The sequence below is a fragment of the Rhinichthys klamathensis genome, unplaced genomic scaffold (genome assembly GCF_029890125.1).
Source record: "Rhinichthys klamathensis goyatoka isolate OS25496 unplaced genomic scaffold, OSU_Roscu_1.1 h1tg000191l_1, whole genome shotgun sequence".
Lineage (NCBI taxonomy): Eukaryota > Metazoa > Chordata > Actinopteri > Cypriniformes > Leuciscidae > Rhinichthys > Rhinichthys klamathensis.
This window is the reverse complement of record NW_026606717.1, coordinates 902060-918144: the sequence shown is the minus strand read 5'-3', so window position 1 is coordinate 918144 and position 16085 is coordinate 902060. Positions and strand designations below refer to the sequence as shown.

Here is a 16085-nt window from a genome sequence, read left to right as displayed (position 1 = left end):
TAAATGACGAACAGCTGTGATGAAGATTAGTTTCCATGGAAACTGATGGGTGAGGGGAAACTCAAACAAAGGAATACGTGCGACTAATGGATACAAACTAAAAGTCCATGAAAACCAAAACAAACTGAACATAACTACGACAAAATGACATTATAAAATGTATTCAGATAGAAAACAGTTATTTTAATTTGTAATAATATTTCGCAATATTACTGTTTTTACTGTACTTTTGATTAAAGAAATGCAGTCTTAGTGAGCATAAGATACATATACACAACAAGTGAATATATTAATTAATGCAAGCAAATTCTGATTTTAACCCAAGAAAAAAAAGTTTAAAATAGTGCCAAAACAAAACACTTTACTATCCACCTTATTCTGCTCTAAACAATGCGCGCCGCCATGACGATGACTCCGGTTGCCTACTTCCGGTTCGTACTGTATTAGCAGTGAGAGAATGAGTTCAGGCTCTACGTGCTGTTGTTGGTTGTTTTAACAATTCAAAGAAGATAAAAAAAAAAAACTTTTTAGAAACTGGGTGCTTTGAGCATAAGATAAAAAGGAGAGAATGCCCATGTCCGGTTCGTATCAGCTATATTCAATGCCAGAGAGTAGAAGTTTTTGGTTAGCTACGCTAAAACTGAAGCATCCAACGAAAAAGGTGTATGTCTCTCCGCAACATTTTGTTGACAAATGCCTAATACGTTAACAGTAGGGATGGGCATTTCAAGCAAAATTAATAATCGAAGATCGCTGGGTATTATTCAATTATTATTTGAATATGCATGCATTTATAGGCTATAAGCTACACACCAGAGCACATGAGCAAAGCGGAGCAGTGATGCTTAAAAATAAGTTTAAAAAAAACGTTAAAAAAAAAAAACATACGTTTTATATTTTAGTTTCACAATATAATGTTTTTTTTTTTTTTTTATCTATGTTGATTATATGAAAAGGAAACCGCATGGGATGAGTCAGATATGATCATAAGATGCCCAATATATCGGAAAACATTTGGAATGGCTCAGACAGACATGATTTTGACCACTTATTAAGTTTTGTTTTGTAGAAAGCCTTTCTTTAAAGTGAATTTCGTTTAGTATAAATTGTATCTTCATTTTAATCAATGTTTTATCAACAAATTGCCTGGAATACTAATAAATAAGAAGCAAATATAGTAGATATACAGGACACGGAGGCGCGGGCGCGTGAACTGGAGCGCGTCTTATTAATCAACGAATCTCGGCGTAGGCTATAAGTTACTTGCCTCACATACATGAGAAGTATATTTACAGAAAGCTTGAAATGTGTACTTTTAAACAAAATAATTAAAAACGAGCAAAAATGGGCTGCTCTCTGCTTATGTATAGGTTAATTCGTATGAAGTGTGCATTTCTCTCTATAGGCGCGTTCTCTACTGCGAACATGGCGAGTCAGCATCATCAAATTTATCTTTGCAGTCGACACTTACAGAAAACACTAGTTTATTAATAAACAATTTAAATGTTTCATGGATAATCATTACTTTTGCCGTTTTTTTGTGGCAAGCTTTGAGATGCAGAATAGTCAATATATTACGAAAACGCCCATTATGATTTAGCATTCTCTCCCATATAGTATACATAACTTCCAACCCAACTTCAGTCGTGCACGGGCAGGTGCAGCCCTACTTATTTCACATATTTTTTAACCAGCACATCACTGCGGCGTTCTGAGCAAGCGGCGCTCAATCTTCATAAAGCTTCGAACCGGAAAAGGACAACCGGCTTCCGGTTCAAACCCGCTATGAATCATGGGTAAATTCGCTAACCAGGAAAAAGGTGGATAGGCCTATATATCCAATGAGGGGCTAGATAAGATATGTTTTTTCTTGTTCTTCATAGAAACTCATTCGACCTCCTACAGGAAGAGAAGAATGGCAGAAAGACTAACAACTGTTAAAAATATGACAACTGGCATCTGGTTATTTAAGTGCTGCTCACGTTAGCTAACTGGAAATAGAGTCTAACTATCTATTATCTAATGATAAACATTAACTAAAATGTGCTAGAATTGATAGAAGTCAACTAATGTGTTAAAATGTGTAAAAAAAATAATTAATTTCATCATCTTGGGAACAAAGGAACTTTGGAACTGCACAGAAACTGAATTATTTATTTATTAACCATCTGGGGTCTGAGGTGTTTTTGGGGTCCTTGAGATGTTTTGACATGCCCTGACATTTGTGCTTATTTCAGCTACTTAAAACATACCATTTGCCAACATTTAAATTAGCTATATTCAGCACAAACTCTGCTACAATAATATGTGAGCAAAATGGATGTACATGTTTGCATTTTATAAAAAAAAATATTATGCGTGGTTAGTACGTTTTGGGGAAAAAAATGTCACCGCAATAAGGCCATTTAACACATACTGAATAGTTGTCCACAAGACATTTGAGTTACTATTCTTGTAGGCTAGAATTTTTACTTCAAAATGAAGTGAAAATCATTCTAACCACTCTTTCACAAACAACAATATAACGATTTAAATTTCTTACGTCAGTTTTTGGTCAGCACTGCTGTATGCATGGGAGTGTGAATGGCCATGAATATTAATGTGATTTACACCTGGGTGGGAAGACTAAAGACACTCCCCCAATGGCCCATCAAGGTGCTGTGAGGCAGCCTGAATAAGAATGATTCACTAATGAATAAAAAGTTAAAAAGAACGCATTTATTCAAAATAGAAATCTTTCCTAAGAACGTAAAGACTTAAAGTCATTCCTATCACTTAACCCTCTGGGGACCAAGGGTTTTTTGGGGCCCTTGGGATGTTTTGACATGCACTGACATTTGTGCTTTTTTCAGTTATTTATAAACGTGTTAATGGAAAAGGTGTAAATTCACTCTATATAGCACAAACGGGGCTACCATAATCTGTGAGCAACATGTACGTACATGTTTGTATTTTTGAGAGAATATTATTTATGCATGGTTATTGAAAAACTTAAAAATAAAAGTTTCTGAAATAAGGCCACAAAACACATATTGATTATTTCTTTTGAAAATTGTATCACATAGTCTAGAATATTTGCTCCAAAACTATGTGAGAATCATCTTGACTACTCATTCAGATAAGTCAATAAAGTATTTTAGAATGTGTATGACGTGTTTAGTGTGAGAAATAAAAATAAGAGGAATAAAAAATCTTAATGCCTTAATTAAAAAAATGAGGAAAACTCCAACCTTTAGGGACATGAATAATGTCCCTGAATTCTTTGTGAATGAATAATGTATCGCAAATAATTAAATGTTCTTATTTAAAATACAGGGTGCATACGTCTGGACACTTCTATCCCCAGAAACTCCTAACAAAAGCTGATGTCTTTATTTAGAAGCTAATTTGATGCTTATTTGATTTGAAAAACTTTATCCAAAACTAGTCAACGAAATTTTGTCTTTTATTTCGTCTGTAACAGTGCGTATCTGTGCGTTCATTCATTCATTCATTCATACACACACACACACACACAGAGAGAAACATGATTCACATTTAAACAGTATGCTATTTTTCCGTTTACAGACACTAACGTTATTCTATAACGCGATTAGAACAAAGCACAAGCATAAAACACTTACAGTTCTCAGCTGAATTATTTTGCTCCTCCTCGAAGTGAAACCAGCACTTGTTCTGTGGTAAATGTCCCAGGATTATTCCTCATAGCCGCGCAAGACGAATCTTAATCTGACTAAAAAATATAGTGAGTTTACAGCATTTGCCTGGGGGCGTTTATCTATTTTGCAAATGGCCTCAACACATTATCTTATGAATAGCGCGCTCTGCGAGTGGGTGTGAACAAATTAACGATAATGAGCAGAGACAGGAGAAACTGTACTTCTCTTTAGTTTCAGACAGATTACATTGCAGGAGAATATTTGTTTTAAATGTGAATTGTTTTATTTAAAAGTAGAAATTTAAAGCGTTCTTTAGACGTATGTTTCATGTTTGTGTGATAAGTATTAGCGGAGTTTCCGTTCATTTTCCAGACATGTTTCAGAAAGATTTTTGCGGAGACAGAGTGAGCTGAAAGCGCACCCTGTTTATTTTATTTATTTAAAAAAAACACAAGGTTTTGATGTTAATGTGAGTGTACACAAAAAAAGAAGACCCTCTATAGTTTATAATCATGTATTGATTTTATTTATATGACCATAAATGACCACAAAAGTCTATGTTGCTGCTATGTGAAAAAAAAAAAAAAAAAGCAAAACGCGCGGGCGCGTTCTTGGTCCCCAGAGGGTTAACACATCCTTTAAAAAAAAAAAAAAACATAAAAAGACCAAACTTGTTGTTTTTTTATAAAAAAAAATTTATTCAAAGAATCCTAAAAAATACTATTACAGGTTAAAAAAATTAAGCAGCACAACTGTTTCCAACAATGATTTTTTTAAAAATCATATCAGAATGATTTCTGAAGGCTGATGGTTAGTTAGGTAAGTTAGCGGTACATCTCACTGATGCTGACATCTGTCCATTTATATTTGCAGCCTTTTGCAGTTGCCTTGGCAAAACTGAACATTTTATATATAAAAAATATATTGTATTTACTTAGTATCACATATTTGCATAAGCGTCGATTTCGGTGGGGGGCGGTGGGTACGCGTCCCCACCAGATTTCGTCATGAGTCATTTTGTACCCACCACTTTTGGAAACATTGAGGCACGGATGTACCTAATACAAATAAAACATCTCCAGTTAACTAGCAGAGCATTCATTTAGTCCGCTCTTAAATAAGAGATCTAGCGCTAAAATGTTTTGTTTTTGAACTCAAGCTAAGCGCTCGTGTCCGCTGCTATCAGTGTCATTGATACAGTGTTCTCTGCGGCGCGCGCGCAGTCTTCACTCGGACGCGCTCTTCAATCTATCGCCGTTGCGGCGGACACTATTCATTCCGGTGAAATCACAAAATAAAAGGCACACAACTGCTTGATATAGACTGTAACCACTGATGAACATATTCGGTTTTGATGAGAGAAAAAAAACTATACTGAGGGCGGATCAGAACCCGTAACCTCTGACATGCTTGGCAAAAGATCTGCCACTAAACCACTGAAGTACTCAAGCAAAAGTTGGTGATCGATATATTTCACTAAATCATTATAACCTAAGCAGTTATTCAAAAAGTTTACAGGAGCGTATAGGTAATATTTCCTATGTTAAGAGCTAGCCAAAACTAGGCAAAATATAGTCTGAAAATTTATTTGAGCTCTATGATCAGAAAAGGAATTATATAACACTAAACAACTTACTCTGAGCTTGTATCATCGGCGGGGTCAATTCGTTCTTCAAAATGCAGCTGTTCGTCGTGAGTTTCAAATTCCTCTGAGGAAAAGGTGAATTTTTCCCTGCTGTCCATAATCCTCTGAAGGAGTAGCGTGGTGCCATCCTCAAAATGCGATGAACTATCAGTGATTCTGATGAAGAAAGTTACTTTGTGTTGTTATGGCATTGATCGGGGGGGCGTGCCGCGTGTGCGATGCATAGATCGCCTATTTACCATGTGAAAAGCTCTGGGGGCGTGGCGGCCTCAGCTAATTAAAGATAATGAAGGGAGAACAAAAAAACTGTACCTCTCCTTGGTTTCAAACGGATTACATAAACTGGAAATATATATAAAAAATTTGTTTTACTTCATTTAAAAGAAGAGATTACAAGTTTTAAAAAGATACATGTCTCGAATCTCTGTGACAAGTATTGACTTAGTTACAGTTCATTTTACGGACCGTTTCAGAATGGACTTCACTGACAGAGAGAACGCAGAACGCGCATCATGTTTATTTTTTTTTATTTGGCGAAAAGCACAACAATTTGTTTTTATTGTGAGTATCCACAAAAAAAATAGACACTTAATAGGATCGATTGATGTATAACACTTATATGTACGATCAAAATCAACACAGTATTTTGAGTCTCTTTTGCACTGATAAGGAAAAAAGCGACCAGATCACGCCGGCGTGATTGCCGACCCCAGAGGGTTAATAAGTCATAAATATTAATTCACAATGATAGTAAGGATAATTAATAATGTTTATGAATGATATTTTATGAATATTTAATGATATTTGTTTACGTTTGCTTTGTCACATGGTGCGTTATCCTACTGGATGAAGCCATCAGAATATGGGTACACTGTTTTCATAAATGGACATAGTCAGCAACAATACTCAGGTCGTCTGTGACATCTAAACAATGCTCAATTGGTACTAAGGGGCCCAAAGTGTGCCAAGAAAATCTCCCTCACACCATTACACCAGCAGCAGCCTGAACCATTGATGCAAGGCAGGATAGATCCATGCTTTCATGTTGTTTACGCCAAATTCTGACCCTACCATCTGAATGTCACAGCAGAAATCCAGACTTATCAGACCAGATCTGTACAGGTGTAAGGAAATGTTATTTTTATTTGATGGTTTAAAAAAAATTTTTTTGATGGTTTAAATTTATTTTATTTTTAAATTTACATATACGTGTGTGTGTATATATATGTATATATATATATATATATATATATATATACCCTGCATATGATTTTCTACACTATACGCTACAAAATATAATTTTTTGGCTAAATGTTCATGGTTCTTTAACCATGATGCTCAGATAAAGACAAGAAAGGAAAAGCTTCAAAGCTACAAAGTATCCAACACAAAAAATCTAATTGTACGTCAACAAGCTACTTTAAGTACAAGTAATAAAGGCCAAATCAAATAAGGCCATAAAGTGCAAACTCCTGCTGTCAGGCTCCAAGGTCTTTTTTTTATTTGGCTGCCCCAGAGCAGGTCCTTTAACCATCAAAAGAGCAACTTCGCAGTACGTGTCAGTTGTAATTGTTCAAGCAATTATGCCGGAGAGAATGGAGAGTGGCGTTACAATCCCCAGGGTCCAGTGCTCTTCTGTGAAGTGTAAAATGAACATCCTCAGACGGGAAGGTGGTGTTATTTTCTGTGAGGGACCCAGTGGAAAGTGAAGCTTGACCTGTTATGTGTGTTGAAATGAGCATATGTGAAGAGCGCTAGTGACAAGCAAATTTCCACGCTGTCCGATAATTGAGTTTTTTCCCCCCCTCAAGGAACTGCCATCCAGCCCCTGTAAATGTTTTCTGAAAAATTGTTTTATTGACTTTGTAATCGAATTGCTTTCCTGTTCCCCCTGGCGTGAGGAAAATCCAGGTGTTGCTATAAAATGTGAATGTCAATGAGTTTATTAATGAGCTGTTGGTGGCCAGTTCAGTCGAGGAAAAGATTTCCTAAACACACACACATTTTTATATCATGGTGAGAACCTGGCAGTAGGAGTAAAAGCCGAACAAAATATACCTCAAGTCGTGCAGCTTTTTAAGGAGAGGTGTGCTATTACTTTTCTAAGCAATTAGACACAGTTTTCGCCTGGCAAGCTTGCATTGACTTACGTTTGAAGGAGAGATCCAAGCCACATCTAAAAAACAGAAAATCATCGAGACTCTTCAGTTGGGTAAGCAAGCAACCACCTGTACAAAAGTCAACACTGTAGCAACTAGGGGTGTAACGGTTGTCTGTAAAAAAACGAACCGTACCGTTCTCCACCGGTTCGGCACACATTTGCACCGCTGTTGATCTCAAATTTGTGGACGCATCTATAATATGGTTTGTTGAAAATAACAATTCGTAAAACAGATTTCCACTAATGTATGTTTCTGTCGATGGACGCACATGCATTGATACAACAGCGATAATCAAAAAAACATGAACAAAACGGTCTCTCTTTGTAAACTTTGTTCAATGCGAGTGCCGTATACTCGAACATGACCAGTCATTTACGCAGTTAAGGCGAGACCTTAACAGCGTCACTATCTGTGTTTAAACTAAACTAATTTAACAGTGCCAATTTAAACATTCAAGAGCAAGACTGGAAAGAGAACTTGCGTGTGCTGAGAGAAGGTGTGTGTGTGCAGACTTTGCACTCATCCGAAGTGCGCACGCGTCTCAGACAGCATGCAAATATTGAGTTCTCTTTCAAGTCTTGCACTTGAATGGACAAATTCAAACAAAAATGATGTCAACATGTCCGTCTTGATGAGTATCCTAGCAGACTTAGGCTGTGTCCGAAATCTCCACTCAAACCACTACTCCCTAACCCCTATGTAGGGGGTAGGGAGTAGAGCACTATATAGTGAGCTCACCAGCATAATAGAAACACCACTTTCGGACACTACTCGATCGTCTCTCGGCGCCGTTGTTTAAACGCGCCATGATCTGTCAGCTGGTGCCGAGCCAGCTCTCGGCTAAATAGATTTTTTTTTTTTATAAATACATTACATTATATTGAGCTTATTTCTCCAAAATTGTAAAATTAAAAGTAATTTCTGGCCGTTTCTGTTATAATGCGTTACTCCACACATGATTATAACTTATAAACATAAATGAAATTAATACACATATTTCATATATTTTCATTTTCGCGCCACACCATTTTCTCTTGCCTGTCGACATTAAGGAAAAAAAAACAGATCTACGTTATCAAATATCTTGCTCATACTACTCTTAATAAAACAGCTTTTAGACTCTGGAGATGCCACTCAATATTTATCTTTTTTGTTTGTTTGTTCTCGTGATTCAGAAGATTTTGCGGATTAGCAAAAGAAACAGGATTTCTAGACACAGAAAACGATGTGCTGTTCTTGCTACGCTAGTGAGACGTCGTCAAATTGTAAGTTAAAGATGAAGATGATGCTGATAGGTCTTTTACGATCAGCGCAATGCATGATGGTATGTAGGGCTTGGGTTAGTGACCATCGGTTGTACACTACTTTTCAAAATGCATTCTGGGATACATTGAGTGGACTATATAGGGTATAATAATCATCACTATACATTCGGACAGCACTACAAAATGGCGAGCTCACTATATAGTCCACTATATAGTGAATAGTGGGAGATTTCGGACACAGCCATTGTCTGTTATGCCTTAAATGAACTTCGAGAAAGACAACTCATGTGTAACAGTACCTCAGTATTTTGTGTCTGTGCTTTGTCTTAAAGGGACAGCAGCCTAATATTCCTGCTGTCTGTGTTTTTAATGTTAATCAAACTACAAAAGACAAGGAAATCACTTACTGCTCGGGATTGAATAACTTTTGTAACTTTAATAAGGATTAATCTTTAACTTATACAGTCAAATATGCAATGTTATTTTACATTTAATTAGACCTACCTGAAAAGCACTGTTTATTTTATTAGTATATTTGCTCTATTGTGTTTATTTGTGCTGTTTCTTGTAGTTAGATTATTTATTTATTTTCCCTGAACATAGCAAATACCTAACCTTACCGAAACCGTGAACCTAAAACTGTGATACAAACTGAACCGTGATAAATTTGAACTATTGCACCCCTAGTAGCAACCAGCGTTCTGGCAAACATAATAGCATCATCTAGCCTAATGTTCCTATGTTCATTCTACACTTAGAAAAGTAATGGCACTCTCAATATCTCTTCAACAAGCTGCATGCTTTGGGATATCATTCGTGTCTGGCATAAATGTCTGTGACCTAAATACTTTAGGTGTTTGTTAGTAACAGTGCTCCTTCCCGTAGCACACAGCACTAATGATCACTTGCTACCACTTGATACAAGCAATCATTATGATATTATAGTGCCACCTTTCCCTAGATCCTCAACATGATGTTAAAGAACTTTTCATGATGGGAAACTCTAGGCCTTAGCAGGACAGTGCGTAATGAGAGCGTTTATAGGAGCTTTAATCCACTGGTCAGGCTGCTGGTCATGGAGCACAGCCAAAAGCGTTTCTTTTTTGCTTTCCGCCGTCTTCCATTTTTATCCAGCAGGGATATTGCTTCGTCATTACTCAACAGAGACGCATGACTGGAGATGTCATTTTTACAATCTCCCTGCAGTTCCTTCGTATGAAAGCAATTGATTTTCCTCCCTCTCGTCCACAAAAGAAGCTCCGCGCTCCCGCTGCCCAGCCATCCATTTGAATGACTAATGAAAAAAACTATTGGGTGTATAATTGAATATTGTGATTGAAGTCTGCTTAATAGTCTTTGCATAACACTGAGACATACAGAGCTAATAACCATGCATGGGCTATTCTGTGTGAAGCAGACTGAGCTTTCCCTCTGAGCGTGGCACTGGATTCGGGTGTTCTGTGCTGGCACAGGTACAACATTTCTAAATTTAAGGGAAGGGAATTTTTTTTTTTAAAAGCCCTGCCCTATTGGTTAGCCCATGTGCAAATAAAAGTGAATCAATTTAATCAAATAATTTATTTAATACATTCGTAACCCATTGTACATATATATATATATATATATGTGTGTGTGTGTGTGTTGTGTATATGTTTTTTAATTTAAAAAAAAAACTACAGTGGAATTGCTAACAATGGGTTAAAAATGTATATATATTAATCAAGGAGGTCTATTATCCTTGTAGAAAACGGTCCATTAGTATTCCCATTCATCTCAATCAAACTCCATACTTTTTTAGACGTTCCAAATTTTGGTAACAGGATTTCAAATATTGCAAGCCTCATATAAAATGAATAAAATATGAATGAATAGATTAAAACATCTCATATAATATTTAGTTTGACCTCTAGAGGTTGATTGAACATATTCTGAAGGTTAAGCACCTCTTTTCACATACCATTTGTCTGAAAGGGGGAAAAAAGTCTTTTTTCAGGTCCTATTTTTTGTACCCTCTTCATGCAGTGGATCAGCTGTAGATTACTTGAAGTCTTGATTAGGAGTTACAGACTGAACTCACTGGAGGAATAATATTAATTATAGACATTTTATGAGAAATGTTTGTGTGGTGCTGAATGCACTTTGACGTTCAGTGCTTTTAGAAGCTCAATTGATATTCAGCCAGTAACACATGTTGCAGTGAATTGTAAAATGGCTATGATTATGTAATCAGTATCTGAAGAGGCGGAGCTATAGCCAGTCAGGAAAGACCGTTCATTCCATTGAAGAGGCACCGAGGACAATTACAGTAGTTAGTTGAAGAGAGTCAGGTTGAGGGGCTCTTAATTGAAAAGGGAAAGTTAGAACGAAAGAATACAATTTATCTGTAGTGAGGTGAGATAAAATTAAAGAGTGCAGAAGTTTAGATGAATAGGGCTTTTAATGGTGGTCTAATTAGGCTTATTCAGTTGGAGTGGAAAAAGAGCATATTTCAGCAAACAATCAGAGAGAGAGAGAGAGAGCGAGAGAGCTCTCTCTTCAACCGTACGATGAAAATTGCCATATGTTTTCTTGCTTGTCAGTTTTAACGCGTAATTGCCTGTCTTGCCAGCAGAGCTCAGTTGGAAATTGCATTTCACTGGCAAACAATGCCCTCTAAACATGGACTGCCTGGTGAATGTTTATCTAAAGGTCCCCGGACATCTTTGATGCTTTCCGCAATGTATATTTGCAGAATGAAAGAATAAAATAATATGTGTAGAATGAAAGAGGAGTGTGTACCTTAAACAACACCGTGACAGAGACTAAGTATAACATCAGCACACTTATATTATAACTGTGGGTCTATTTATATAGACACTAGCTGCTATGTCATTTCTCCTAACCACACAGCAATTTCTTCAGGTTATTTTAATAGCAGTGTTTAGTTCACAGATTACTCACAGAGAACATTGTTTTAGGTTATTTGATTTTATTAGCAGTCATCCCCTTGGTGGTTATTTATTGTCATATGACGTCATTACTAGTTGTTATTATTGCCTAGTTTTGTTAACAAGAATTTATTTAAAGCTCTGTTTAAAAAAGTATACATTTTATGCATTTGTTTTAATATTTTAAAAATGCTATTTTATATATATATGTATATGTGTGTGTGTATTTTTTTATTATTATAAATCTATATTGAATTTTTTATTCAGCATTACATAGATTGTACTACACTGTGATCATTTCAAACTTTATTAGAATTTACCTAAAAGCACACAATATTCAATCCAGAAATGTAGCTATAAATATATATAATTGACTCCACTGAACAGTGTTGCATCAGTCTGCTTTTAAGAACCAGGCGCAGGGACATACTGTTCTGTGATGAAGAGCCAAGTCATTTTAATTCTCCACCTCTCTTCTCCATTCCCAAATCTCCGTCTGAGCACAATCCTACACCCAAACACCACAGATGAGCATCGTAAAGGAGGCTATAGCGAGAGCGGTGTCTATATATTGCACCGGAGTTCCCTTCTCCTTCATCTTCTTATATGATTATCCACATGTTCTCTTTCTCAAAGTTGCTCAAGGGCAACTTTGAAGTTACATAATTATATGCTGTTTTATGACAACCCTGTTTTTCTTTTTGTTCTGCACATCAAAGGTTCATTGGTACTAGCCTTCATCAGCAGGGAATTAGTTGAAAAGAGAACCACACATATTCAGCTCATCATAGAGTACCACAGGATTACCCCACCTTCTGAAGCTCTAACATGATTTAGCTCTAACATTAAAATGCAACACCATCATCCTTGATTCCTGCCTTATTTAAAAGACAGACATCCAGCCCCAGTTGGAATGTTCAGACTTAATCAGTTGATTTTGAGGGAAACAATTCAGCTGAATGGACTTAACTGTGTGTATTTCCTCTGTGTCGTATAGGAGAGCTGTACATTGGAGGTGTGGGGAAGAGCATGTACAACAGTCTGCCCAAGCTTATAGCATCGCGGGATGGCTACCAGGGCTGCCTGGCCTCAGTTGACCTGAATGGCAGACTCCCTGACCTGATCGCAGATGCTCTGCACCGTGTGGGCCAAGTGGAGCGAGGCTGTGAAGGTTAGTATACTGCTGCTCTGAACATAGCATATGACCCCTAACTAAAAATACATCTGTTTTATCTATTTTATAGCATCAGGGTGCACCTTATTTCAATTTTCAATTTTCCATCGTTGTTTAAAAAAAAAAAAAAATTGTATACTGTAAATCTGAAATAATAAAATAATTTTAAAAAATCCTTTTTTTTTTTTACATTGGATTATTATGGTGTGTGTGAACTTTCTATCCATCATCAAAGAATCCTTAAAAACAATGTACACAACAGTTTAACAGTTTTTACAGCATATTAAAATGATTTCTGCAGGATCATGTGACACTGAAGAGTTATGATGCTGAAAACTTAGCTTTGCCAACAGGAATAAATTGCATTTTAAAATATACTCAAATAGGAAACACTTTCACAATACTACTGTTTTTGCTGTATTTTGGATCAAATCATTGCAGCCTTTGATTAACTTTAATGACAGACAGTATTACTGGCTATCAACTTTAAGTCTGTTTTAATGGATTTCTGTTGACAAATACAGTGCCACGTTGTCCACACATTTTCCTGTTGCTGTCGTCATGATAATGATAGTGAACATTGTGAGATTGGAAACCTGTGTGAGTGTAGAAACTGTGATCGCCTGTGTGATTATAACCACCGATTCCCATTTCCTGTTTGTTTCAGCCGCCCCCGGCACAACCTGCATGGAGGACTCCTGCTCCAATCAGGGAGTGTGTCTGCAGCAGTGGGAGGGGTTTACTTGTGACTGCACTATGACGACATATGGTGGTCCCCTCTGCAGTGACCGTGAGTACCGTTTTGCTCTTTAGTAGGGATTAAACAGCTTTATTAAAGAGGCTTGTTTGGCCACATTAATAAGCCGTTCAAGGCTTCTCCTTTGATAATCTCTGAGCTAAGTGTTTGAAGTACTAAACGATGGTGCGCCGCAATGCAGTCTTTTTAATGTGCAGATAAGGCAGAACACTCTAATTAGTGAGGGCCACAAGATAATGTTCATAAAGAGCTAGTAATGGTTCAAGTGACCCCTGAACTGAAGGCTGGAAGATATGCAATTTCGGTTGCATCTTAAATGTTTAATTACACCAAAGCTTGGAGGTGGAACTTGTGGGGTTTTAATGTCTGTGATGCTGTACTTGCAATAAAAAATCGGACTGTGCTTTAGCTTCAAACAGACACTGGCATCGCTCACACGGCAGATTGTGTTTTTCTTTAATAACATCCCCATATTTTTGACAATAATGCTTTGGAGAACGGCCTAATGAGCTAAATGAAGATAAATAGGGTGAGCTGCTATAAATATATGTATAAAAAAAGAGCAAATAAGTGTGTTGGATGGTTTTAAACAACATCTTCATTAAACACCTGGAGAGATTTAAATAAGCTGTTTATTGTAGTTAAATACAATAATAATATAGAACAATACAAAATTAGTAAGGAATAATTTATGACAGGCCGTTGTATTATTTGAAAAATATTAGGAAAAGGAATTAATTATTCCTTATATTATATGATATTATTATAAATACACAATTAAATCATGAAATATTTATTGAAGTTACATTTTCTCAATTCACCCACCATTGACTGGTGTGGCAAGCTAATTCATCAGAAATGAAGCTAATCATTTACAGATTTCATATCTCTAGAGTCAGTGTGAATAAGGCATCGAATGTTTACGATGCTTATTTATCAGTACAATAATTAAAAGTGACCAGTATACAAGCAGCATGTGTAAACATTTGCCAAATTTATTATGCATGAACTATAGTGGCGTGGAGTTTGTCGATGCAGCAGATCTGAGAGTACAAAACAACTTCTGCACCGCTAACTCAATTAACACTTCAGACAATTATTTCACAGCACCGCATACCCGCAATACTGTAAAACATCTCAATCTCCATTATCAAAGTGATAATGATCTTTTATCAACATGAGGAGGCAATGTCATAGAAGCATAGTGAAGGTTGTTCTACATTCATACACTAGCAGAGAAAGACTCATAAACATGCTCAATCATATTATTTATAAAACAAACTAACAAACATATAAACATCTATCAGCAAAGAAAAAGGAGGCAAGTATTTAAAAGTTAAAGGATTTTGGAGCACTTTAATGTTGGATTTGGTGATTCGAATGTGATTTAGTCAATCATTGAGTTAATACTCGATTCACCTATAGTCATAATTACTCTACATAAACACAAATATTATTTTTTGAAACGTGGTTTAAACTGACAATACACAAGGCAAGTCCTGATTTAAACAGCCTACAAAATCATTCATGTTCTTCATTTCTTGTCATCAGATTGGATATTGGTAGATGAATTTTCATGGAAGTGTTGGTGCTTTTTGGTGCATTGACAGACGATTTGAATTAACTAAGCATCTTTTATAGCTAAAGCAGCAGTAGCACACCTGTTCATCCTCGTCCACATGAAAGACTATAGAGCAGGCTGCAGGTGTGAAAAAAATTACAATCCTTCAAAAGTCATTTTCACGCGATCAACACAAAATCCGGTGGGCAGCCACAGAGAGCTGGAGCAGCTTCACTAATGCATGACTCATTCTCTTCCTCAAATAGTGTGACAAAGGCAGTCAGTCATCTTTTTAGCCTGTCCTCTACAACACATACACACACACACACACACACACACACACAGACGCCCATACATATTTTTTTTCCCAGACAGCAGACATATGGGGAGAATAATTTTGGTTGACCTCGGTAATTAGAGTAGATTATTTAGGAATATCATTAGCACAAATTACGCCTGCTGCCTGTGTGACATCTCGCACATTTTCAACGACTTCCGAGCGCTTTTATTAGCACTCTTGCTTTTAGTAACAAGAAATGTGAGAGCCGCAGACAGTCATCCGATCTTTCCCAGACTGTTTCTACATAGGCATCGAATGTCACACAAATCCCACCGGAATATCCCGGTTGTATTGCATATGTCCTGTGTTGTAGAACAGCGTATTCAAGTGGCTGGATCTATGTTTCATACTTTGATTTCCTGTGAACGGTCACATCCATCACCCGAGGTCTAATTAAATGGCTTGTAATGTGTTACCCGTCCTGAGCCCTGTCCAAGGACACAGCACAGGTCCCTGTGAGTCTTAAGGGATTGCTCTTTCCTACTTCCTTTGTTCATTCAGGATTCACTCCATCCCTCTGTACCTTACATCAGACCCTCCAGCGGTGACCATTAAATTAAATAGATGCTGCACTTTCATGTCTGCTGTTTTGCCT

General features: G+C 36.7%; 1 protein-coding gene across 8 annotated transcripts in view; it reads left to right on the top strand.

Moving 5' to 3' along the window:
* The window catches only part of nrxn2a (neurexin 2a), a 452348-nt gene that overhangs the window by 231738 nt on the left and 204525 nt on the right, over positions 1–16085 (top strand). For all 8 annotated transcript variants that reach the window (XM_056262003.1, XM_056262002.1, XM_056262001.1 and 5 more), the window contains 2 exons: positions 12656–12829; positions 13500–13622. In XM_056262003.1, the coding sequence (XP_056117978.1) occupies positions 12656–12829; positions 13500–13622 (297 nt within the window). The remainder of the gene's footprint in view (positions 1–12655; positions 12830–13499; positions 13623–16085) is intronic.